Below are 26,007 nucleotides of genomic sequence, written 5' to 3'. Positions count from 1 at the left end.
AGTGATTTTCTTCAAACTTGGTAGTTAGCAGTTTTTGGTGATTCCCTAGAGGGGAAATTGAAATTTTTTTTTTATGACCAAAACTAACGGTACCTGCCATAAAACGGAAATAGAAAAGTTAATTTTTTTCAAAAACGGCTCTAACGATTTTGATTAAAATTTTTGTGTGTAATACTACACATCAGGGCCAACTTTTTAAATAAAAAAAATATTTTTTGTACCGTTATTAACGGTCCCTGTCATAGAACGGTTTTTTTCGTTTCTGAATATCTCGTACAAAATTAACCCGATTTTAATGAAAATTTTTATACAAAAGTGTGTAAGTAAAGATAATATTAAAATTTTAGAAAATTTTCAAAAAACGCATTTTTGGTTTTTTAAAAAATATTTCAAAATTTTTTTTTGAAAAATCAATTTTTTGAAAACGGATCAATGAAAAATTTTGAAATTTAGTTTTTATGTGTAAATTAATTATTTCTTCAAAATGGCATACCAACTTTTTTTTTGAAAAATGTTAAAAAAATTTTATATATAAAAAATTATTTTTTTAAAAAACGGCTCCTACAATTTTCAAAATTTTTTTTCTAAAAATACCTTTTTATACGAGAAATAAAATGGCATATTTGTTTTTTTTTTTAAGATATTTTAAAATGGAGTTTTATTAATTATAAAAACAGATTTAATTTTTTTATACTACTTATGAAATTTCTTCAAAATATCGAATTTTAAATTTCTTGAATAAAAAGCTTTAACATTATAGTTACTTTAAGCATAAGAGCAAGTACGTGCGACCCCAGTCGTGCAATTTATTTAACATGATTTCAATATGATTTCGTAGCGTTTTTTGTTTCGTTTTTTTTTTTTTGTCTTTTTGTTTTTTTTTTTGAAAAAAATGGGTTAAAGTAACATAAATTGTTATTTGACGGTTTCGTTAATTTGTTTCACCTAAGACTGTCTCACTGATCGCACCCCTTGCAAACAAAACAGTGAGACGTTTTGACTTTTAGTCGAATGTTATGCTCTCATTCATTCTTTAACTACAACTTTTTTTTGCAACATTAAAGATAAAATATGTCTTAAAATGTGAAAAATTTCGACTTAGAGGGAAATTTGACTCAGAAGGAGTTCCACTTAGAGGAAGTCAACTGTATTACACTGAACAATTTGGAAACAAATATTATTATACGAAAATAATAGGCTATTGATTATGTAGTTTAGAAAGGAACTAAGACGTTCACGGGTTTTTATTGCAGGAATCGTTCAATGGGTTATAAAAGAAGATAAAACCGCGGAGTGCTATTAAATGAGAGGGTGGAAACTGAAGATAGGGGTGCAAAAGCCCCCTTTTTGGTTTTTTCAATATACCTCGTAAACCAAGCAAAATATTGATATATTTCACATACAACTTTTTGTAGAGAATTAAATTTCCTATTGGAATAATGTTTTTTAAAAATTGAAAAAAAAAAATTTCCATACCAAAATAGTCGAAACAATCATAAAAAAAATATCAAAAAAATCGATTTTTTGAGTTTTTTTGCTTTTTTAGTTGTACATTTTTTTTGGGTTGAGATAGACATAAACATTGCTCCAAAGAAAAAAAGAAGATTAAATTTCCTTCAAACTGCTGTGCTCACTAAATTTTTTCATTGAAAATTAACCGAAGTATGGCCATTTTAATCTATCTTTTTTTTCGCATTTTTAGTTTTACTCAAGTAAAACAGAAACATTTGAGGGGAAAGTACGATACCTTAAGCACCAAGAACTGATAATAAGATTTTGTAGAGGGGTAAAATACAATCATTGTTTACTATGGGAGAGGGGGTCAATGTCCCCCCGTTTTGGCGGGAGGGGCAATTTTCTAAAAAAAATACTTAAAATAAAAAAAAATTATTAAAAAACAACGGCAACACTTACAGTTTTGATTGATACTTTTTTCAAAAGCTAGAACTATAAACTTAATATTAATTTTAAAATGAAGTTATTTTAATCAATTGTTTTTGAAATATCCGATTTCAAAGCCAAAACTTGTGAAAAAAAAGTTTAAAAAGCACATTGAGTACAATTTTCACAGAGACTGCGGACTTCAATACAAAATTGCTCGACAAAGTAAACTGCCTTAATTGATTTGTTATCAAATCATGAAAATCATAATGTTCCTATGCCTTCTACTTTTTGAGAAAATTGAAAAATAGACAAAATACTTTCTTTATCGGAATCACTCGTTTATTTCAAAAAGAATTGATTAAAATAACTTCATTTTAAAATAAATATTAAGTTTATAATTCTAGCATTTGAAAAAAAGTATTAATCAAAACTGTAAGTGTTGCCGTTGTTTTTTAATAATTTTTTTTTATTTTAAGTATTTTTTTTAGAAAATTGCCCCTCCCGCCAAAACGGGGGGACATTGACCCCCTCTCCCATAGTAAACAATGATTGTATTTTACCCCTCTACAAAATCTTATTATCAGTTCTTGGTGCTTAAGTTATCGTACTTTCCCCTCAAATGTTTCTGTTTTACTTGAGTAAAACTAAAAATGCGAAAAAAAGATAGATTAAAATGGCCATACTTCGGTTAATTTTCAATGAAAAAATTTAGTGAGCACAGCAGTTTGAAGGAAATTTAATCTTCTTTTTTTCTTTGGAGCAATGTTTATGTCTATCTCAACCCAAAAAAAATGTACAACTAAAAAAGCAAAAAAACTCAAAAAATCGATTTTTTTGATATTTTTTTTATGATTGTTTCGACTATTTTGGTATGGAAATTTTTTTTTTCAATTTTTAAAAAACATTATTCCAATAGGAAATTTAATTCTCTACAAAAAGTTGTATGTGAAATATATCAATATTTTGCTTGGTTTACGAGGTATATTGAAAAAACCAAAAAGGGGGCTTTTGCACCCCTATCTTTAGTTTCCACCCTCTCATTTAATAGCACTCCGCGGTTTTATCTTCTTTTATAACCCATTGAACGATTCCTGCAATAAAAACCCGTGAACGTCTTAGTTCCTTATTACCCTGTTTTTTTCGACATAATCAATAGCCTATAAATGAATTTAATAAATGAACACTTTATTTTTAAAAATCACCTTATTGTTTCGCACAAAAGTCAAATTAACATAAAAATTAAAATTAACATAAGAATTAAAATTCAAACGCTTCCTTGACGTTCATGTTCCATCATATTTGAAATATACCTAAGTGTTCTGAATGCTTTTCATAATTATGAAATTATGAATGCAGGGGATCTATTCAGTTTTACGATTATATTTTCCAATAAATTAACTTTATTTAATTGATGCAAAGTCAAATAAGTTACTTAGGTGTTTAAATACTCTAATAGCGTAGGGCTGCAAGAGATTTCCTAAGAATGTTGGAAAAAATAACAGACATCTGTTTAGGTAAAAAGAATACAAAAAGTAAATTGTTCTAACTAACCTGTATAAATTTCAATCATTCAATGATCACAGATTTGAAAACATTCTTTTAAGAAATACTCATTTGAAGTTTTACATTCGATTTATATATAAAAGGATGTATGAATATATTTCGGAAATGCAAAAATAAAAAAGAAACTGTTTTTGAATATTCTAACCTACCATAAAAATTTTAAAAGCAATTATATTTTTAATTTTATGACATCCGCATTAAATTTATCAATTGGACTTGGAGATCACACTCTGCATGGCCAACAGCACTTCGAAGTTGGCAATTATCTGCTAAATCATTCTATTTACGATGAAATCCGTGGATAAAATAAAAAGTGGAGCCGTTATTTTAAGCTTTATTTTAAATTTTAAAACCGAAGATGAACATATTGATTAAGGTAATCGGAGAATGACATTAAAATTACTTTTGTAAGATAAAATAAATTGCACGACTGGGGTCGCACGTACTTGCTCTTATGCTTAAAGTAACTATAATGTTAAAGCTTTTTATTCAAGAAATTTAAAATTTGATATTTTGAAGAAATTTCATAAGTAGTATAAAAAAATTAAATCTGTTTTTATAATTAATAAAAGTCCGTTTTAAAATATCTTAAAAAAAAAACAAATATGCCATTTTATTTCTCGTATAAAAAGGTATTTTTAGAAAAAAAATTTTGAAAATTGTAGGAGCCGTTTTTTAAAAAAATAATTTTTTATATATAAAATTTTTTTAACATTTTTCAAAAAAAAAGTTGGTATGCCATTTTGAAGAAATAATTAATTTACACATAAAAACTAAATTTCAAAATTTTTCATTGATCCGTTTTCAAAAAATTGATTTTTCAGAAAAAAATTTTGAAATATTTTTTAAAAAACCAAAAATGCGTTTTTTGAAAATTTTCTAAAATTTTTATATTATCTTTACTTACACATTTTTGTATAAAAATTTTCATTTAAATCGGGTTAATTTTGTACGAGATATTCAGAAACGAAAAAAACCGTTCTATGACAGGTACCGTTAATAACGGTACAAAAAATATTTTTTTTATTTAAAAAGTTGGCCCTTATGTGTAGTACTACACACAAAAATTTTAATCAAAATCGTTAGAGCCGTTTTTGAAAAAAATTACCTTTTCTATTTCCGTTATATGGCAGGTACCGTTAGTTTTGGTCATAAAAAAAAAATTTCAATTTCCCCTCTAGGGAATCACCAAAAACTGCCAACTACCAAGTTTGAAGAAAATCACTTCACTCGTTTAGGCTGCAGCTCCAGATAGAGACAGACAGACAGACAGACAGACAGACAGACAGACAGACAGACAGACAGACAGACAGACAGACAGACAGACAGACAGAATTGCCGGACCCACTTTTTTGGCATTCTCCATCATCGTAATGTCATGTAAAATTGTTATCTCAAGTTCGATTTTTTTTACGAATCCTAAACTTGCCCTATAGTACCTATATCGCAAGTAAAAAAAGGGAACAATTTTCGATAGGTATCATGTAAAATGAAACTGAGTAGTATAATAAATAATAGTCCTCAAGTGCATCAAAGTGACTTATAAAATCTTGGTATGATATCGATACCTTTCCGGAAGAATGGCCTAAACGAGTTTTTTTCACCCTTTATAGCACAATCCTAAAATTTTAAGTCCTTTGTATGGAAAAATGAATATTTTTCAGTAAAACAATAGTGACCTAATAAAATTGACAATGCGCGGTTTCAATTCTCTTACCTACATATAAAGAATCAAAAAGTCTTTTTAAATGTGAAGGTGAATAAAATTTAATAGGTACCAGAGATGATAACCAAGAACTTAAAGAGTTTATTCGAGAGAAATGAAAAGTTAGACTTTATATACCTAACTTATATTTAATTTCGGAGTAATGAAATTATGTTATGTAATGTATGATTTAAGACTAACCTTGTTCTATACTATATTACTAGTATTTGTTTCATGTCACTGCAAATTTTAATGGCAACATTTTGCGATATCGGAACAACGTTAGAACTCGGTGCATACATAGATAGGTTTTTTGGACGCAGCGGAGGTCGTGCGGTCACGCTGTATCATTTTTGTACTCTTGCGGTGACGCTCCGGGAAAACAAAACACAAGAGAACGAGCGGTAAATTGACGCTGTATGAAGTTCTATAGAATCGAGCGCCTCGCATGTGTGCACACGTCCTAAAAAGCTTAAAATTAATTTAAGTAGGTCATTTTGACGACGCTCTCGCAAAACATTCGTATTGGTTCTGGTTTTGGTTTTTCCAGCAAGTTATGATCCTAAAAATTCTTTAAAACTCGCAGAACAGTAACACAGCGTTTTTGATTCCTGAAAAATCAAATGGCTTAAAAAAATGCATGTGTGCACGGAGCCTTAACATTTAACAAACAAAAAAATTCAGTGATTTTTTAATAGACGAAATTGACCCGAATTTAGCAAAATTCGATTTTTACAACAAAAAAATAATGGTAATAAAACATACATCTAACTTCTAAACTTAGAATTGGTTTAGAGGCCATTCACCTCTAACTAAGTCGATTTTAAGATGATAGCACTATTTTAATTTAAAATTGAGTTGAGGTATGTTTTTAATAAATTTTGCTGTTGGTATGAATTTCCCTTAAGAAATAAAACGAGAACGTTTTTTTAATAATAAAATATTTATTTTATTTTTCATAACAAAAACAAATTAGGCAAAATTCAATATTAAACAAAATTTATAAACAAATTATAAATTAATTAAAGAAAAAAAAAAACTCTGAGGGCGCATTTTCAACAGTTTTATATTTTGTTTAAATCGAGCTTTCGCTTAATTCGAACCTATTACTAAGGGCCACTGTTTTTATTATTTTTATGAATTCTTAAAGATCACTATTTTGTAGATATTTGAACTGTTTGATTACTAAAAATAATAAATTAATTTAGTAGCCCAGGCAAATCAAATTGCATTTTTCGCGAGATAAAGTTTTTTTGATGGAATGTGTATGGGCTTATCATAAAAGTCAATTTGTTGGGATATGGTACGCGTTCGGGTGTAACCGCCATTTATTTAATAGCTCCATTTTGAACCATTTGAACTAAAATTGACCATTGACTTATTAACAATAAAATTATCTAATATATGACATACAAATTTGTTGATTAACTTCAATTTTATAGTTGGCCAGAGCCCGGGTGAAGCCAAAATAATATTTTTTCATAAATTAATATCTAACTGACTCGATTTTTGTGGAATATTCTTTGAGAATTGTACTACTTCGAATTACACTGGTCAACAAAATTTAACTTTTTTTTTGCCACAAGAACCAAAATATACTTTTCTAGTAGTTTTTGAGGTGCTGAATCCGAATCAGAAGTCAGAAAAATTTGATTGGTATCCGTTTTTGAAATATTACCGCTATAAAATGCTAAAAAACGTCATTTTGGCTGTTTTCGAGGTTCTCTTTTTTTTGTGGGGTAATTCATTATAAACAAATTTGTAACGGTTATTATAAAAAAAAAATATTCTTCTTTCAAAAACTGTTTAAATTTTCCCGATATCTCTGTTATTTCTCGAGATATCTTAAGTTTCAGTTAATAAGAAAAAGAGAAACTAAATTTAATCTAAAGTTTAAGTTACTGGTCACAGAATTTTTGCCACAAGAACCAAAATATACTTTTCTGAAGGTTTTTGAGTTGCTGAACTCAAAACCGCAATCGGAAAAATTCTTTTAGCTTGCGTTCTTGAAATATAACCGTTATAAAAAAACCTTTTTTTGCATTTTATAACGGTAATATTTCAAGAACAAAGGCTAATAGAATTTTTCTGATTGTGGATTCGAGTTCAGCAACCAAAAAACCTTTAGAAAAGTATATTTTGATTCTTGTGGCAAAAAAAGTTTAATTTGGTTGGCCAGTGTTGTTTCTGATTCAAAGACCGCTACTTAAATTTTAAATATCTCGGGCAATAAAAGAGATATCGGAGAGATTTAAACATTTTTTGAAGGAATAAAACTAGCTCTTATAGGCACCGTTACAAATTTATTCATAATGAATTACTCCACATAAAAACAAAACCTCGAAAACAGCTGAAATTACGTTTTTTGACATTTTCTAACGGTAATATTTCAAAAACGAAGGCCAATAAAATTTTTCTGACTTCAGATTCGGATTTAGCACCCCAAAAACTACTAGAAGAGTATATTTTGGTTCTTGTGGCAAAAACCTTGTTGACCAGTGTTATCTATAAAATGAGTCCTCAATATTTACTGTAACCACCATAATATTAGTCACCAAGTTTTCTTCTATTAGTGTGAGCAAATTTAAGAATGGAAATATAAAGCAGTTTTTTAGCTATATGCGTCCCAATATCGAATTAAAAAAACTGGTAATTTAAATTTAGAACTTTATAAGGTTTTCGGAGGATTAAATAACGTGAGTTTTTCAATTAATTTGCATAGTATAAATTGGCAATATTTTAGATTCTAAATATAATAACTGATACTCTGTCATGTTTCCTAAATCTGAATTTGCCTGGGCTATAAGTTTTGTGTAAGAAAATCTCAATTAATGGAAGTGACAATGTTTTTGTCAGCACTATTCCTACTTATAACTTATTTGAAAGTAACTCAATACTCTAGTACCTCTTTCAGATAGTACGGTATACGGTTCTTCAAAATATTTGGAGTCAAAAAGTCTCTCGGGGCTTTTTTTCAATTTTGTATTGTTTTTGATTATACTCAACAACAAAACTGATAAAACTACATCGCAATTAACTTAAAATTACAACATTCTTAGAATCATAGTTTTTTCTATAAAGTAAAATAAAATTTCTTTCAATAAAAATTATATCATTGTTTGTAAAAAAAAAATAACAAGTGCATGAGTGCATCACAGGTGTACGTAAAAATTGTATTGATATCAATATTCTTCCATATAAATTGAGTTCGTCATCAGATATTGATTTATCATTTATTTACTTTCTTTATTATATTTTTTTTATCTATTTAACCAGTACCTGTATAACTTACACTTTTATTTACATAACAACAATGAACAAACGAAAACTAACCGAACATGTAGGCATTATTTCTGAGAAAGTTAAAATGCACGTCAATAAAAAAAAATTAATATCAATTTCTTATCAATAAAAGAAAAAAAAAAAAAACGCTAAAGAAAACAAGCCCACATTTCTTATCACAATTCTTATATCAGTTAAAAGAAAAAAGAAATATTATGTCGTTCGACATAAAAAAGGAAAAAAAATATATATTAACCTGTAGCCATCATAAGTGTGAAGAAATAATCAGTCACTTTAGGTTATTAACTCAATTGGTTATGATTACAATCATATTGATGAAATATTGAGATTTCTTATTGATAAAGTTTTTTTCATTCAAAAAAGAAAAAATGTTGCCTGCGTGCATGATTATGATTTTGGTTGCTAATTTGCGTTTTTTAAGTAGGCCTGCGATAAAATAAAAAAAAAAAAACTTCAATAAATATTAATTAAATAATCAATAAAATTTTTTGATAATTTTTTTTAAATCAGTCGGGAATTCCAATTTTTTTTTTTTTTTGTTATTTTAAGAACATGAGGTAGCATTTTTTTAAAAATAATGCCGATTTTTTGGCAAACTAAGCGTGACATTGAGTTTTTTTTTTTCAAATTAATTGGGTAATTTTTCTCAGAAAAAGTTTATCATTATCACCAAATTGATAGTCTTTTGATCAATAAAAACTTTTCAACAAGTGGAATACCAGTATTGTCTGGGAAAACATTGATAGATATTGAATACTTTGTTGAATCATGTCATCAAACCAATAATTATGTACGTATATTTTTCATAATTATTTACTTAATGTATACAAGGGTGGGTCACGGGGTCAAACTTATAAAGTTTGAGTCTGTAAAGTTTTAAATTTTTTGAACAAATGGTTTGGCTGGAATTTAAAATTGATCGAACAAGGTCCAAGAAACACCATGTTATTCCATAAGAAACTTTAACCGCTTGGCGGCACGGGTTAGGGTTTTTTAATTTCATTTCTTAGGAGCATACAAATTCTAAATTTAAAATAACGAGCACCCTATTTTGCACCTTGCAATTCACATCATAATATGCCATATTTTCTAGTTACGAAAAAGTAGCATAGATTCCGCAGTTTTGGTCAAACTCAATAAAACAAACATTTTCTTAAATAAATACATACATATATACATTTTCTTAAAAAAAAAAATTAAGAGAAAAGGGCTCCCAAATTGAGTCTTGCCCCTGCCGGGCTGCAAATCAACGTACGCCTCTGCAAAAAATACCTTTTGAGTTCTTTTTGTATTTTGAGAAAAATTGAAACGAAAACCTTTTATTAAAAACTACTCAAAAATTCTTGATTCCATTTATTTAACCAGCGCCCAGCAGTTCACCAATAAATAAATATTCTTTCAGAATATAACCTAACTTTTTTGTTGTTGTTTGTTTTGTTGTGCAATAAAAAATGGGTGAAGTTGAAAAAATTGAGGAAAAAATCACTTTTTCAAGATTTATGGGATAAAAACAAAAATAAAATAAAATAAAAAAAATAAAAATAAAATGCACGACTGGGTCGCACGAACTTGCTCTTAGAGTTCAAGTTGCTTAAATTTTAAAGACTTTTTATATAGAAATTTGGAAAATGTAAAAAAATAAAAAAAAATTAAATTCGTTAAAAAAAATATATAAAACAAAATCTGAAATCAAATTGCCCTCGTAAACAAGTATGCAGTTTTGATTGATATATTGAGATGCATTTTTAGAAAAAAATTTTCAAAGTCGTTAGAGCCGTTTTTTAAAAAACTAATTTTTTATAAATAATTTTTTTGGAAAAAAAGTTTTAAAATAGAATTGGTATGCTATTTTGTAGAAATCACTAATCAACATCTAAAAACAAAATTTCAAAATAATTCAATGTCCCGTTTTCGAAAATTTGATTTTTCAAAAAAAAGTTTTAAAATTTTTTTTTTAAATCCAAAAATTATTTTTTTTTTTTAATTTTGTTTTTGGCTTATATTAAAATTATATAAGATCTTTTATATTGACATTATTCTTCTGACGATTGAAAAATCAGGCCTAAATCAAATAAATAAAACTGAATGTGTTTTATATTGATAAATACCTGAAAACTGCGAATTAAAAAATATCTACCTTAAAACTAGTATAATTTTGTTCAATATTTTCTGTTACGCCAAAAATATTTTTTTTATCTTTACTATTTTGGCAGAGGTATTTGATACATAAATTTTCCTTAACATGTGTCGGTGTTGGATTTTATGCAAAGAGCATTGAATTCTAATTTCTTCTAAGAAAACTGTATCCCCCTCATTATTAAAGTAATACAACTCGCATACAATTTTAAAACAAAATTCAAAAAAAAAAAAATTTGTTTACAAAACTGCGATTCGTTTGCCTGATATTAGGAAGACTTTTAATTTAAAAGTTACCACTGTTATTAGTAAAAAAAAGAGGTTGTCTGTAAAGCCGGTTTACGAACGATGATTTTACGTGATAACGTCGTAAGAAAACAGGTTGTGTGCTTTTAAAATGAGCCATTTGAAGCTTTTATTTATTTCAAACAATCATAATTTACAAGAAAAAGCGAAAAAAAAAATACCTTTTTTCTTTTCTCATTATATTAATTTTTTTTATTTTAAAAGCTCACAAAAAAAATTATACCATTAAAAAGCCAAATATTCTAAATAATAAAACCATTTTTAAATTTTTACAATGAGCAAAAAGTATTAAAAAGATTTATTTAAAACAATCATTTTCATCAAAGAAAACATGTAAATTTATCTTCCATTTTTTTTAACAATCTAAAAAACACCATCTGAAAGCTTATTGTCTAAGCTAAAAATATATATGTAGATCAAGTCTATGAGACATCTACAAAAAGAGCTAGAATTTTTTAAACTCGATGAAATTTCATCAAAAAAAAAAGCAAAAAAACATTTATTTTTATGTTCTCATGCTATTAAATGAATTTTTTCCCTAACAACCTATAAAAAATTTTATACCATGTGAAAGCTTATTGTTTCACCTTTCAAACGACGCGACGTATCAATCTCATTTCAAAGATGCCTACAGAGAAGTTAGAATTTTTTAAAGTCAACCATGTGGAATTTCCAGACTGAGATTACGGTACTTCCCACACTGGTGGCTGTTCATGGCGCAACAGATCTCCACTGGTGGTATGATGTTTTTCGCAAGTTTCTTGATTTAACATTGTGTGGCTTGTAGTTAGTCTAGCATTATGTGTGATATACCAATTGAAAGGTAATTGTATCAGGATACTCATAAATGTTTAATCAAATTTCTATCTGCTCTTGGTAAAAAGTTATAACCTGTTGAATTCTAAAATTATATTTTACCGTTATCTCAAAATTGTGTTTACGAAAATGATTGAAATTTCGCACACATATAGTCGTAGTCATGGTCTATCATTACTCCATATATAATATTCCTCTATCTAATAAAGAAAAAAAGGTAAAAATAAAAAACGATGAAAATCGGTTAAAAACGGCCAAAAAACCTGTTTTTTAAAAACTTATTTTTCTCCGCATTCAGTCAAAACTCTTTTAACGATTCCAATTTTTTGCACGTTTATGCGCATTTATCTTTAGCCCTACATGTCCCATATAACTTGAGATTTTTAAACGCTCCAAAAAAAAGCTAATAATCAAAAACTACCCAAAAATACCCCTAAAAAAGTAGGTATTTTTCAAAAATTCATATTTCGAAACGCAGAGTGTTGGAAAAAATCCGTATGAGACGCCTAATTTTTTTTCCTTCAACTTTCACCTGGCACCTTTAGAATTGTCAAAAAAAATTCCTCTACCCATAATCCACATTTTGTCTAACCCACAACACCTGATCAACGTTCAAACAAAACGTTATAGCGGAGTTCCAGAATTTTTTAGAATTTTTTCTTAAATGCAGTTATCCTTAAATCAGTCTCCTCTATCTATAACAAAAAGAATCAACTCTCTACGACCACGCGTTTTTTAGCCCAAATTTCATCTTTCCGTTTTACCCCGGTTTACCCTATTAAATGACGGAATTTTTAAAAATCCTTCAATTGGATAAGGCTTTAGATTATTATCTTTCAAATAAGTTTTAGGAGATTTTTGTATCTCTAATAGTTTATTTTTAATTTTGAATTTAAATTTTTTGCCGCACTTTTTGTGGTGGCTGCCATGGTTCATCGATTTTGATTTATAAGACGTTATCACGTCAAAAATTTTGTTTAACCTTTCTGGGCAAGCGGAAAACAATGAACAATTGTTTTAAGGCAAATTATTCAATCGAAGTACTCGTACAGTACAGTGTATTTTTAGGAGAGGATACTCTTAATTGGTCAAGATCTAAGGCTTAACGCTAAACGCACAAATGTTAATGTTTGCATTTTCAAGTTTATGTCTATACCTACTGTCAAAACTTTTGAAAAAAAAATTTGCATGGCGCAATTTTTTACTAGTTTTTGGATAAATTTTTTTATCACTAATATTTTTTTACCTAACAAACTTTTATTTCGCTAACATTTTTCCAAATAACTATTTACGAGGGAAGAGTTTTTTTTACATACATTGATTGAAGAAGAAGTGAAATTTTTCAAAGTTATTTAATTTTTTCAATATTGTGGACAAAAAATGTTACGTTATACTGTCTGTAAGGTAATCGAAGTGATCAAACATTATTATGTGAGGCGTTCAGAAAAATAATGTGATAAGTTATTTATTTGAAATTTAAGCATGATAGACAACTTTGAGAAGCTCTTTTTTAGAAACTAAAGAATTTTTGAAAAAAAAAAAATGTTTTATAGACCATTCTATTTTATAAATAAACAAACACTTAATTTTTAAGACCTTTAAGGAGGGGAAATCCCTCCAGACGACACCTTTTTCACTATTTTTTTATGAAAAACTGAAGCCACTTATTGAAATTTGGAAAAAGACAAGATATTACTGGCATTATCAAGAATTGAAAAAAAAAATTTTTTAAATGAAAAAATAACAAAATGGCGGCTCTGGAGCCTTTCAAAGTTGACGCCTCTAGTTTGCGCCGTGCAATGTACAGGTCCAGGAAATCATCTTAAATCAAAAAGGAAATTTTTTTTCGTTAGATGATATTAGTATATGAACCTAAATTTATTTTTTTTAAATGAAAAATAAAAATTAGAAATCAAAAAAACGAAAAAAACATGTTTTTTTTTACAAAGAAGTAGTTAAAAAAAATATTTACTGTACAAATTGTATTCAACTTTTAGGTTCATGTTTTGATTTAAGGAGTAATTTGCTTCAAATTTCAAGTCGATAGCTTCATTAGTTTTTGAGTTACATTGCACGGCGGCGCGGAAAAAAACTAGTTTCGAAAAAAATGCGTTTAAAGTTTTTGTTTTCGTACTATGGTAGGTTCGGAGCGCATTGGTTTCGGGACTATCTAGGCACTTTTGAGGCTTCATTTAAGGCTAAGATCACTGAAAATAGTTTCTTCGGTTGATAAATAAATTTATTACGCAAAAAAAAAATAATGCAAAAATAAAAAATTCCGGAGGGATTTCCCCCCTTAAACATCTAACTTATAGAGAAGTGGACTTGGCCCACTATTACTCTGAACGCATTAAGTGTAACAATAAAAGTCCTCGTATCTTTTTGCACAAAACAACATAACTCCCTATCACCAAGAGTATAACATGTTTAACTTCGCCAGCAGCCTCAAAACGTCAAGTGCACATTTCGTCGCCCTAGAATTGGGTAGCCGTATATACATAGATTTTCAATAGCCTATACGGCCTATATCCATTTCTAGGGCGACGCACAGTGGTGCCATTCTTCGTTTTTGGCGTCAAAATTCATTTGCACGGCCATTTCTGGACGAAAAGTCATGAAATTTGGTACACTGAATGATAATAGTATGAAGAATACAAAAAGACTGCCAACTTTTTTTTTATTCAAAATGGCGGCTCCAAAATGGCGGAAAGAATGAGCTTTAAAATAGAATTTTCATTTTCAAAACAGTATATAAGCTAGAAATTGGGCTAAATTCATGTCAAAAAGGTGTTAGATTTGTGATTTAGGATTCATAGATTCATATTCTTTACAAAAAAATAAAAAAATTTGTAAACAAAGTCCAAAAAATGCCAATTTAGTAAAACACACTTTAAGACCTCTAAATACGCTATTTCATGTATTTTTTTTTTCACTTATCACAATTTTGAGATCTCTTCTATTTATGTCTCATAAGAAAATTGAAAATATTGGGATTATATGGTTGCCAACTATGTTTTTAAGTAAATGTAAGAAAACATGATATAATGAAAAGTTACAATGTTCAATAAAACTGAGAATTTATTTTTTCCGTAAACCAAAATATACTTTCCTAATAGATCTTAACGTTTTAAATTCAAATCCGAAGTCGAAAAAAATCTATGACGTCACGTTTTTGAGATATAAGCAGATCAAAATTAATTTTTATCTACGAAACGTGACGTCATAGATTTTTTTCGACTTCGAATTTGAATTAAGAACGTTAAAATCTATTAGGAAATTATATTTTGGTTTACGGAAAAAATAAATTCTCAGTTTTATTGAACATTGTAACTTTTCATTATATCATGTTTTCTTATATTTACTTAAAAACATAGCTGGCAACCATATAACCCCAATATTTTCAATTTTCTTATGAAACATAAATAGAAGAGATCTCAAAATTGTGATAAGTGAAAAAAAAAATACATGAAATAGCGTATTTAGAGGTCTTAAAGTGTGTTTTACTAATTTGGCATTTTTTGGACTTTGTTTACAGATTTTTTGATTTTTTTTGTAAAGAATATGAATCTATGAATCCTAAATCACAAATCTAACACCTTTTTGACATGAATTTAGCCCAATTTCTAGCTTATATACTGTTTTGAAAATGAAAATTCTATTTTAAAGCTCATTCTTTCCGCCATTTTGGATCCGCCATTTTGAATAAAAAAAAGTTGGCAGCCTTTTTGTATTCTCCATACTATTATCATTAAGTGTACCAAACTTCACGACTTTTCGTCCAGAAATGGCCGTGCAAATGAATTTTGACGCCAAAAACGAAGAATGGCACCACTGTGCGACGATTTGTGTACTCACAAATGCTGGTGTATGCAGCATTCAGTCATAGTAGAAGTCATATAGTAGTTTTCAAATCACAAAAATATTTAACAGTATTTGCATTGTATTTCAATATTTCTTGATCATGATTATGATTGACATATTAAGTATTTGACAAAACACGTTAATTGTGTCCAGTTTCAAAAGTTCAAAATTCTAGCCATCTATTTTAAGAAGAAATCGGTTAAGATCCAAAATCCCATCTCGGTTTCTTTTTAATTTCAAACAAATCAATTGACAGCTCATAAATAGTGTCCCATATCATCGCTCTAACGATTCATTCAATTGAAGTTAATTTAAATATTTTTGAATATAAATATGACAAAAGTCTCAAAAAAAAAAAACAAACTGACCCCCATTCACGCAAATGTCACCCTTATGTTAACTGCCTAATTATAATGATGAAGACTTGCCGCCTTGCCATCAGAAACCCAGCGGTAAACTTTTGAAAGAATTTTATAATCAATTTGTATCGTTTTTGTCAATTAACTTGTATTTCAAACATTCTCATTCTGATGGGTAACATCGTGCCGTCCGTCGCCGTCGTCTTTAGTCGTGCCCCAAAGTGTTGTTTCCACTTTAGACAACCCTCATAATAAAGCTGACAAAAAAAAAAAGAATTTCTTCACGCTCGATTAAGCGTTAACTGTGAACGTGTAACTGTCATAATGTCACCCCAAAGGCTCAACAACGTTAGAGGCAATTGTCAGTTTAAATAAACGACCAAACAAAAGTATATTATTATTAAATTAGCAAATTATACCAACTAATTGGTTAATTGTTTAATGAATTTCCATTTAACGGAGATGGCTTTCCCACGATATTTACACCAGCCTTTAGAGAAAAAGCTTCCAGTTTCATGGCTTCTATATTTTTATGATGCTTTCATTTCCAGATTATGCTACTGCACTCGAGTCGACGACGACGCCAATGACGCTGACTCCTATCTAATCATCAATCATAAATCAAATGCTCAGCACACCCAATCATGTCGCTGCTGATCGCTCAACTAAGCTCCGCTGAACGAACACCTCATCACATCCTGACGCAGCATCATCATCCATCAGTGGTTGCCACTGTGGCTACAGCGGCAGCGGCGTCTGTGGGCTACGATAGCCCACCATCACCATCGCCATCGTCGTCATCGGCTTCGGCCGTCTCACCTTCAACTACAAGATCAACAGCAGCAGCAGTGGCAGAGGCAGGTGTTAATGACCAGCACACTGCTCGCAGCGCTGGCGGCACTCTAATCGGTGCAGAACAACCTCTCGACTTTACAGTCTCGAAATTGACTGTTGCCACTTCAATGGTAACCACTACAACAACATTAGCCAACAACAACAGCTGCACTAATAACAATAAATTTCTAACCGATTTGACGTCATCATTATCGCATGCAGATACTATGAGTCGACTTCTAGCTATGGATATGAAGGCGTTCAAGGTCGATGCGACCGGTGATGAGGAGGAGTTAAAGGTCGAAGATGTCACAAGTGGTAAGTTGTTTTGAAATCTATGAAATTTTATTTGTCAAACAAGTGTTCAAAAAAAAAGCTTGTTTGTCGAAACAAGGAGAGAATGGTAAAATGCAAATTAATATTATTGTAAGGACGGGCAGCTATATAATGCTCTACACCAAACTCAAGATTTTGATCAAACTTGCTTTATTTCTTGTTCCTGATTCATATTTCACTTGAATCCATTTTTTTACCCATGGGTTATTGAAGTTAAATTTCAACATATTTCGGGTGTATTTAAAATTGAAAACTATTTTATTAACTGGTTTAAGGAATATTGGAAACTTCAAAATGTAAAAGAAATTTTAAAATCTGTCGAAGAACTCGACTGTGACAGGTACCTACTCAAAGTTTCCTTATTTTTAAAATCAAAGAATTTTTTTGTATAAACATTTTCAGAGTTTGGGAGTCCAAATTTAAAATCCTAGTTCAAATATAATTATTTTTAATGGAGCTTTAAAAAAAAAATATTTTGATCACAATTTTTTTTTTTCATCAGTAATTTTTTGTTCCGGTTCCCTGGACCAATGCAAAACTAAAAAGTATCTTGACTACATAGTTCTCAGAAATGAAAGCTTACTTTTTAAACGAACCTTGAATATTTAAATAATCCTCTTTAAAAAAACAAAAAAAACTGACTTTTGTAGATCAAAGCTTTGTGGTTTTCTCATGGATTCTACCTATACAGGGTGTCCCAAAAATAACGTCGAAACGAAAACGGTAGATAGGGTAGGTGGTGACAGTTATCAGAAAAATAATTAAAAAAATCGCAGCCATATATTTTGTGAGTTATGGGCATTTGAAAAAAAAAGTCGAAAAAATGGTCATCCTGTGACGGTTTTTCATGTGCCATGACTACAAATCTTAATTTTTCTCATTTTTTTTCTTTTGTAACGGAACTTTTAATAACCCTGCTACCAAATGCATTCAAAAATTTTAATTCAGCTGCATCAGTTTTAAAGCAAATATTACTTTTTTGCCCAACTAAGTACTAAAAAATCATAACTGGACGAAATTGAAATGAGACAAAAAAAAAAGAATTTTCAAAATTGGTTCACCCAATCCAAAATGTTGAAGTAACAAAAATAAAATTTAAAATGGGTTTGAGGCAGTGTTGCCGGAGAGAAATATTAGACGGTAGTACGGCAGAAAAAAAAGGGGAGTATTTTGAACAAAATAAGAGTACAGCCATTTTTTTGTCTTGAAATTTTTTTTTAGTTTTATTTTTAAAAACATATATTAAGTTAAACATAAAAAAACAAAACATAAATAAATAAATTATTAATTCAAATAACAAAAGTAATAAAATATCTGTCTTATGGTAAATAGCTTAATTTATAGTAATATTGTAATCACAAGATATGTATTAAATACATTAAATAGAAGTGGTTTTGCAAAAATCAAGGTATTTTGATTATATGGTAGGTAAGTATAAAATGATATAAGAAAAAAACAAATATTATTTTTTATACCTACGCTTTTAAAAGTTGTTTTGAAGGATTCCATTTGTGGCAATCAACTCTATTTAACAATTCCTTGCAACTCATAATTGCATTTATTGTATTTATTTCCAATCTGTTTCGTTTTGTATCTTTCATGATAAAGAGTTGGGAAAAAACTCGTTCTGCCGCTGCGCTGCTGTGCGGAAGACTTAATAAAGCACTAACAAAATCCTTTTTCAGAGGGAAAAGTGTTTCATTAAGAGCATTTAAAAAAAAAATATTTCTGACCAAAATTCTTCTATTTCTAATGAATTCGAAACCATAGTTTGGCTAAGTAGTGTTCGCCATTCCATGTCGAGGTTTTCAATTTCATTTTCGTTAATCAAATCGGGAATGGAAGAAATTATTGAAGTTGCACTTTCTGCTAAATTTAAAGGGTCAATGCCTTGAATATGTTTCAGAATTTCGTCATCAAAATCGATTCGCTGTGAAATTTGAGCTGACAGGGTCTTATAATATTCTCGGCAAACACCTTTAAACTCAATTATTTCATTTATTTCAATTTTGTTTGTTTTAATAAAAAGTTCAGCTTTAAGCCTGGTACGCTGCTCGCCCTAAATTTTAGCTCCCATACAGATTATCGAAAATTTTATCTGAGCTAAAATGGATCCCATACAAATTATCGATAACTTGTATGGGAATTTTATCTCGGCTAAAATTTAGCGCGAACAGCGTACCAGGCTTTAGCCCCAACGTATACAGAGTTAATATTTTTTAAATAAATGTCAGAAAAATTCGGATTAGAGAGAAACTCGTCGCTTAACACATCCGATTTGATAAAATTTTTTTTTTACTTTTTTTTACACTTTGCTACAAGTGTAAAATATTTTGTCATTAAAAAAAAAAGGAGTACGAATGTGAAAGGAGGAGTACGGGAGTACGGAGGTGCTGAAAGTAGCACAATACTCCTATGGGAGTACTTTCGGCAACACTGGTTTGAGGAGCTACAAATTTTGACTTTGCAACAAAAATTTTGTTTTTAAAAACTGAAAAAGAAAAATTAAAAAAGTTGTATTTTTTCAAAACTTCTCCACTGATCTTAGCAAACCGTAAATGTAATTTTTTAACTAAAAAAAAATATTAATTATATTATAAATATAAAAATGATATAAAATTGCAACAAATTAGCATTTAATTATACCTAGGTGGATTTTCTTAAATTATTTTTTTTTTACTCCGCCAAAAAGAAGAAGACAAAATACCACAATGTGAGAAATTATTCCGACTTGTCTCGGAAAAAAAATAAGATTGCGGTGGTCCTCGTAACTTTTTGCTTGATCATACGAATCGAAATTCATTAGTAGAATAAAATAGTTTTTTCAGGTAGGGCAAAAAATTAACAGGTTAAAATGTTATTGGAAAATACAAATTACACTGTGTAACACTCAATTTTTTGTAGAGCTAGTCGCACTGATTACGAAACGGTATTTAAAAAGTCCCTAACACCCCAAAAATCTGGAGTTAGGGGCAAAAAACGTTTTTTTTTTACCTTTACCCATTGAAAAAATTCTAGCATAATTATAAATAAATTTAGAAAAAACTCTCCACTTTTAAAAATTTGTGAAAAAAGGTGTTCCAAATTAAAAAAAAAAAAATCGTATAGAGTAGTTTTAAGACTTTGAAAACTTTAGTTTTAAGTTTTGATACAAAACGTTGATGTATAAAATACTCATAACTTTGTCGATTTGGAATCGCCTTAAAAATTTGACAAAATATTCTTTTAATATTATGAGCTCAGCTTAAAAATAGGAAAAAATGAATTACGTACTTACCTCAAATTTAGGGGCGACTGAAGGTTAAGTTATCATTACCCTCCGTTAAATACGACTTGAAGATATGAAAGTTTAGTCACTGTCACTGTGTCAAAGCTTTCTTCTTACCTTTTTTGTTGCAGTCATTATCTCCTCATCTACATTTATGAATGCTCCATCGTTGCCTAATAAGCAGGGCGGTCACTGTAGAAACACTTTACTCATCGATCTAAAGAAAATTTCAAATTGGAAGTGAAAGAGGGCTATTAGCTGTTACGAAAACCACAGTTCTTCCCGTCCGCATTCTGACAAGATTGGCGTGTATTTTTTAGAGCTAAAGGAAGATATGGTTTCAAATGAAAAGTAATAAATAACATAACATCTTCTTACCAAATTTAGACGTTTTACAGGTCAAAGGTTGTCAGCTTCGTAACGCAGCTCTTTAGACAGGGTGGCACCGAGTCCGGCTTCTTTTCATCATCTCTTCAAGGCTTCTCCATGTCATAGCTCTTATACGTTTCAACTAACAATTCAGGAATAACTTAAATTAGATTCGATCTGCATACTAGGCTTTCAAGTTAACCATAAAAATGACAAAAAATATAAATTTTAACAATTTGGAACTGATTCTTTTCGAAAAATTGACACTTTATGTAGTTATATTATGGTTTAAAGTACTTAGTGTCTTTTATAGGCTTTTTACTTCTTTTGACAAAATTAAAAGAATCATTTAAGTTTTTTTCTTTCTTGTGCCATACTCTAACGATTACGTTCAAATTGTTCTTGAAAATTAACATCTGCACAACTTGTCATATGGTCAGCGTTCAGCTCATCATTTAAATGCATTATCCTTTCTACATGGCTATTATCCAGAAAAACGAAGAAAGTCATAATGTAGATTTGGGGGCAAAGAGTCATCATTAATCGATTTGTAGCGCAACATTGAGAACAAAAACTCATTATTGGCTAGTATTAGAATGCACTCAGGCCTTCTTCTGTTCAGTTTTCACATTATAATACCAATATAATGATACGCCTCTATATTCTCTTCATGCGCATGTATTAATTTATCAAAGGCCACAGGTGAGGAATAGGCAACCTGGACATGGACATCCACACCGATCATTAAGGATCATAGACCTGAAACCGATGATGGACCAAATGTCATGGTGTTGAATTTTTTGCTTTTTTTTCTTCAACAAAATAAAGAAAAAAATTAAAAATAAATACAAAAAGAAAGTCATACAAATTACAATGAAATGCCATTGTTTCGATCAATTTTCTTATCCAGAGTCCTTTTTGAAAATAATATGGTAACACAAAAGGACATCATTTTCTGCATTCTTTTAGATTGTCTTAAAATTTGTTGTTTTTTTGTGTGAGTTGTTGATTATAGTGTTCGGCGCCATAGCTGTTAACAGATTGCAAACTATAATTTACCTGAATTTTATGTCCTACCAGGATCTCACCTTAAAAAAAAAAATTATTTAAGTGTGGATGACTTTTTAAGAAAAAATATTCAAAATGATACTTTTTAATGCGGGTGGATCGTTGACAGATAATCTTATGATCAGGGTTTCGTTGAAATGTATTCTTTTTCACAGTCGGAGTCCGAGATATAGATTTTCCAATACGAAAATTATGAAAATTACACTTTTACTAAGGACATTAAAATCGAAATTGTTTTTTTTTTCTTTTAAAATTGACCCATGTTAATTGAAAACTCTATTTTAATATTTTAATTTAAATGAGATTAAATTACAGCAAAGGTTTTTAAGGATGATGAAAGAAATTTTTCACAATCAATTTTGAGAAAGTATTCGTAGCAGCTACCGTTAATTTAAGTACTACAAAACAAATTCAATTTCCCTTAAAGTGAATCACACAAACTCAAAATACACACCACAAAAAGTATACTTTTCTGAAGGTTTTCGGGATGATTAACTTGAATCCGAAGTCCGTTTTTGAAGTCCCGTTTTTGAAATTACAGTTAAAAAATGAAAAAAAAAAGTTTTTTGATTTCTTTGGATGTATGTACTTCTTTTATGTATAAGAAAAATTGTTTAAACATAAATCGTAACGGTTTCTATAAGAACAGTTTTTCTTCTTTGGAGACCTCTTTAAATATTCCGATATATTTTTACTTGCGATATAGGTACTATATATCAAGTTATGCATTCCATTTCCATAACATTACGATGGTAGAAAATGCCAAAAAAAGTGGGTCCCGGAAGTCCGTATGTCTGTCTGTCTGTCAGTCTGTCCGTCTGTCTGTAAACGAGGCTACAGCCTAAACGGATGAACCGATTGATGTCAAACTTGGTATGTAACATTATTCGGCGACTTTCCAGAGGGATTTTTGGAATTAATTTTTTTGGACCAAAAATACCGGTACTTGTCATATACCGATTTTAGTAAAATTGAAATAGCTCAAAAATGGATCCAACGATTTTGTTTAACAAATTCAAATGTAAGTTTAAAGACAAGGTCTATCTGCTAATAAAAAAATAATTTTTTGAAAATCATTATTAACGGTACCTGCCATAGAACAATTTTTTTTCAAATCCGATTATCTCGAAAAGAGCTTATTCGATTTCAACGAAACTTTTTGTGAAGAAGCATTTACTATATAAGGCGTGTTTTTTCTACAACTCAGTAGCTACTCATTTTTCATTTTATTCGCAAAACAATAATAAAAATTACACAAGTAAGTATTTGTTTTTATTGTTTTTCGAATAAAATAAAAAAATGAGTAGCTACTGAGTTGTAGAAAAAACACGCCTATAATTTAAATATAAATCAAAAATAAGATTTAAAAAAAAAATAATTTTTGGATTTTTAAAAAAATTTTGAAATTTTTGATTAGTGATTTCTACAAAATGGCATACCAATTTTATTTTTAAACTTTTTTTCCAAAAAATTATTTATAAAAAATTAGTTTTTTTAACAACGGCTCTAACGATTTTGAAAATTTTTTCGTTAGTCTATCGATAGTAAAAAACTATCGCGTACATCGATAGTTCTAAAAAACTATCGACAAAACTATCGATAGTTTTAAGTTTAACAGTTTACCCCAAGCTTTTCGTTCTAAGCCCACCAGCTTTTTAATTTTGAACTCCTAAAACACTGAAAAACTTTTGAAAATTTAGTGAAATCTTCATTTCTCATCATTTCAATTATTTATGAATGATTTTTTGTTTGGGAAACCACCGAATTATAATACTAATTGTTAACATTGTCATACTATGTCACTGTTGCATTTTGTTTATTTTCGGTTTTGGTTGCTGCGCGATTTGTTTCAATAAATTTTATTTTCTTGTATTGTGTTTTTAGCTGTATCCCCGACAAACAATTTTGGTTCTATAAAGCTTTACAGATGCAATTGTTGCTTTTGTAAAGCATTATAGAAGCAAAATTGTTAGTAGGGTCATTTTATAAATACTTTCAAGGCAATAGTTTGGTTCGTTATGACAACACCAAATAAAAAATCATCTGCTTGCTTAGTATTTTTTTCAAGCCAGTCGGTGGAAACACGACCATGTTTGTAAAATGTTACTTATGTAAAATCTAAACTTTATTTTTGAGGCCTTTTTTAGTATTTATACATGCACCTACTAGAATGTAGGACCTTTATTTTCTTTGTTAAATAAATATGTACCTGCCCATTTTTGACAAACAAATTTTGACAACGTTCGGAATATATTACCTTATTATGTGTACTGTGATGCAGTACTGCTAGATGTATGTATGTATTGTACATATATGTATCTATTTATACAAAAATGTTCTCTTGTGCTCGATAAACTCGTGCACATATGCGTTAAATGTTTTTATTTTTAATAATTGTCTGGTATTTTTGGCAAGCTTGCCACAGGCCATATCGAACCGAATTTTTTTTTCGGACTTCAATACATCTGGTTTTTAGTTTTTCAAAATGTTTTGCAAGTTAATAATTGAAATAATACATTTCCAGTTGCTTAAAATAAGTTTTAAATTGCAATATTCTGATTATTAAACGTTTTTATTATTCAAAAAAGCCTTTTTAAAGCTTTTTAGGAAACTTGGTAAAACTATCGATACTATCGATAGTATCGATAGGGTTTTCCCAAAACTATCGATACTATCGAAATCTTAAACTATCGATGTTTAACGAACACTAGACCTTTCGTTTGATGTCTCATTCGATGGACTTGGAGAAATTTTATAAAAATTCCCTTTTTTTAGTCAAGGGATAATTTTCGCAAATCTTAAAAAAAAAATTGTAATTTGTTGGATAATTTTCGTAAACATCACAAAAAAAATTGTAATTTTTTAGCTGAATGCATAGGCCTGTTCACTGTGATCTCATATCTGTAAACCAAAACTTGTTTCGATACTTTGATCCGAAAATATCTGCTTCCGAATGAATTAAGAAAAAAAAAATATTTTGATTGCTAATATCGTCGCGCACAATGCCACAAAACCGCGAATCTGTTTTTTTTGGCCATTTCACTTTAATGCGTCATTTTACTTGCTATCGGTGTTTCTATTCACTGTGTCGATCTCAATCCTCCATCTGTTGTCTAGAACCCTAAACTATTAATTTCCGTTTGACCATAAGATTGCATGATTTTCCAAAACTTTGTAGCCGTTTTTTTTCAAAACTACAATTTTGCAGATAAGTGTTTTTTTGCACGAGATATATTCAGCAACCCGAAATCCTAGAAACTTTTGGTTTTCAGTTATGAATAGAGCCTAAAGAGACATTCATTTGATGTCTCATTCGATGGATTTGGAGACATTTTTTGAAAATTCCATTTTTTTTTTTTGACAAGGGATAATTTTCGAAAATCTTTAACAAAAAAAAAATTATTTTTTTTGAAGTGAAAACTTCTTTAGTATCGTAGTGATTTGAAACAAAATGAAACGAAAACGCGACACGACTTCAACTTGTTATGACTTTTTTGTTTTAATAGATAGATGAATGAAATTTGTACTGTAGATAGGTAATTAAATAATATATTATTGTACAAAATTTCAATTAATTTCATATTCAAAATTCGGAGATAACGGTAAAAAGATGTTCTTTTCGAACACACGTTATATCTTTTGATCTAGTGCACATACAAATTTGATTTAACTTTAATACGCATGCTGCTAACATAAGCTTTTATTTGATATATCACACATAACGTTACGTGCTCTACAAGTTACACAATCTTAAATTGAAAAAAATTTAAAAATACCTCAAAACACCTGTGGAGATCTGTTGGCGATGACCAGCTATCAGTGTAGGAAGTACCGTAATCTCAGTCTGGAAATTCGCCATGGTTGACTTTAAAAAATTCTAACTTCTCTTGTAGACATCTTTGAAATAAGATTTATACATCATTATACAAGGTGAAACAATAAGCTTTCACATGGTACCTATAAAATTTTTTATAGGTTGTCAAACAAAAAAATTGATTTAAAGCATGAGAACTTAAAAATAAATGTTTTTTTTGCTTTTTAGATGAAATTTCATCGAGTTAAAAAAATTCTAGCTCTTTTTGTAGATGTCTCATACACCTGATCGATATATATATTTTGAGCTAAGACAATAAGCTTTCAGATGGTGTAAAAATTTGTATAGGTTGTTTGGGAAAAAATGGATTTAATAGCGTGAGAAG

The 26,007-nt window shown here is 29.3% G+C and overlaps 1 protein-coding gene across 1 annotated transcript in view; it reads left to right on the top strand.

The window, feature by feature from the left end:
* The first annotated feature begins 15,720 nt into the window (after nt 1-15,720).
* The window catches only part of LOC129921240 (uncharacterized), a 75,287-nt gene continuing 65,000 nt past the window's right edge, over nt 15,721-26,007 (top strand). The window contains exon 1 of the mRNA XM_056002971.1: nt 15,721-17,085. Within this exon, the coding sequence (XP_055858946.1) occupies nt 16,578-17,085 (508 nt within the window). The 5' untranslated portion in view covers nt 15,721-16,577. The remainder of the gene's footprint in view (nt 17,086-26,007) is intronic.

The sequence above is a fragment of the Episyrphus balteatus genome, chromosome 1 (genome assembly GCF_945859705.1).
Source record: "Episyrphus balteatus chromosome 1, idEpiBalt1.1, whole genome shotgun sequence".
NCBI classification, from domain to species: Eukaryota; Metazoa; Arthropoda; class Insecta; order Diptera; family Syrphidae; genus Episyrphus; species Episyrphus balteatus.
Note: the sequence above shows the minus strand (reverse complement) of the source record. Positions and strands in the feature narration are given on the sequence as shown.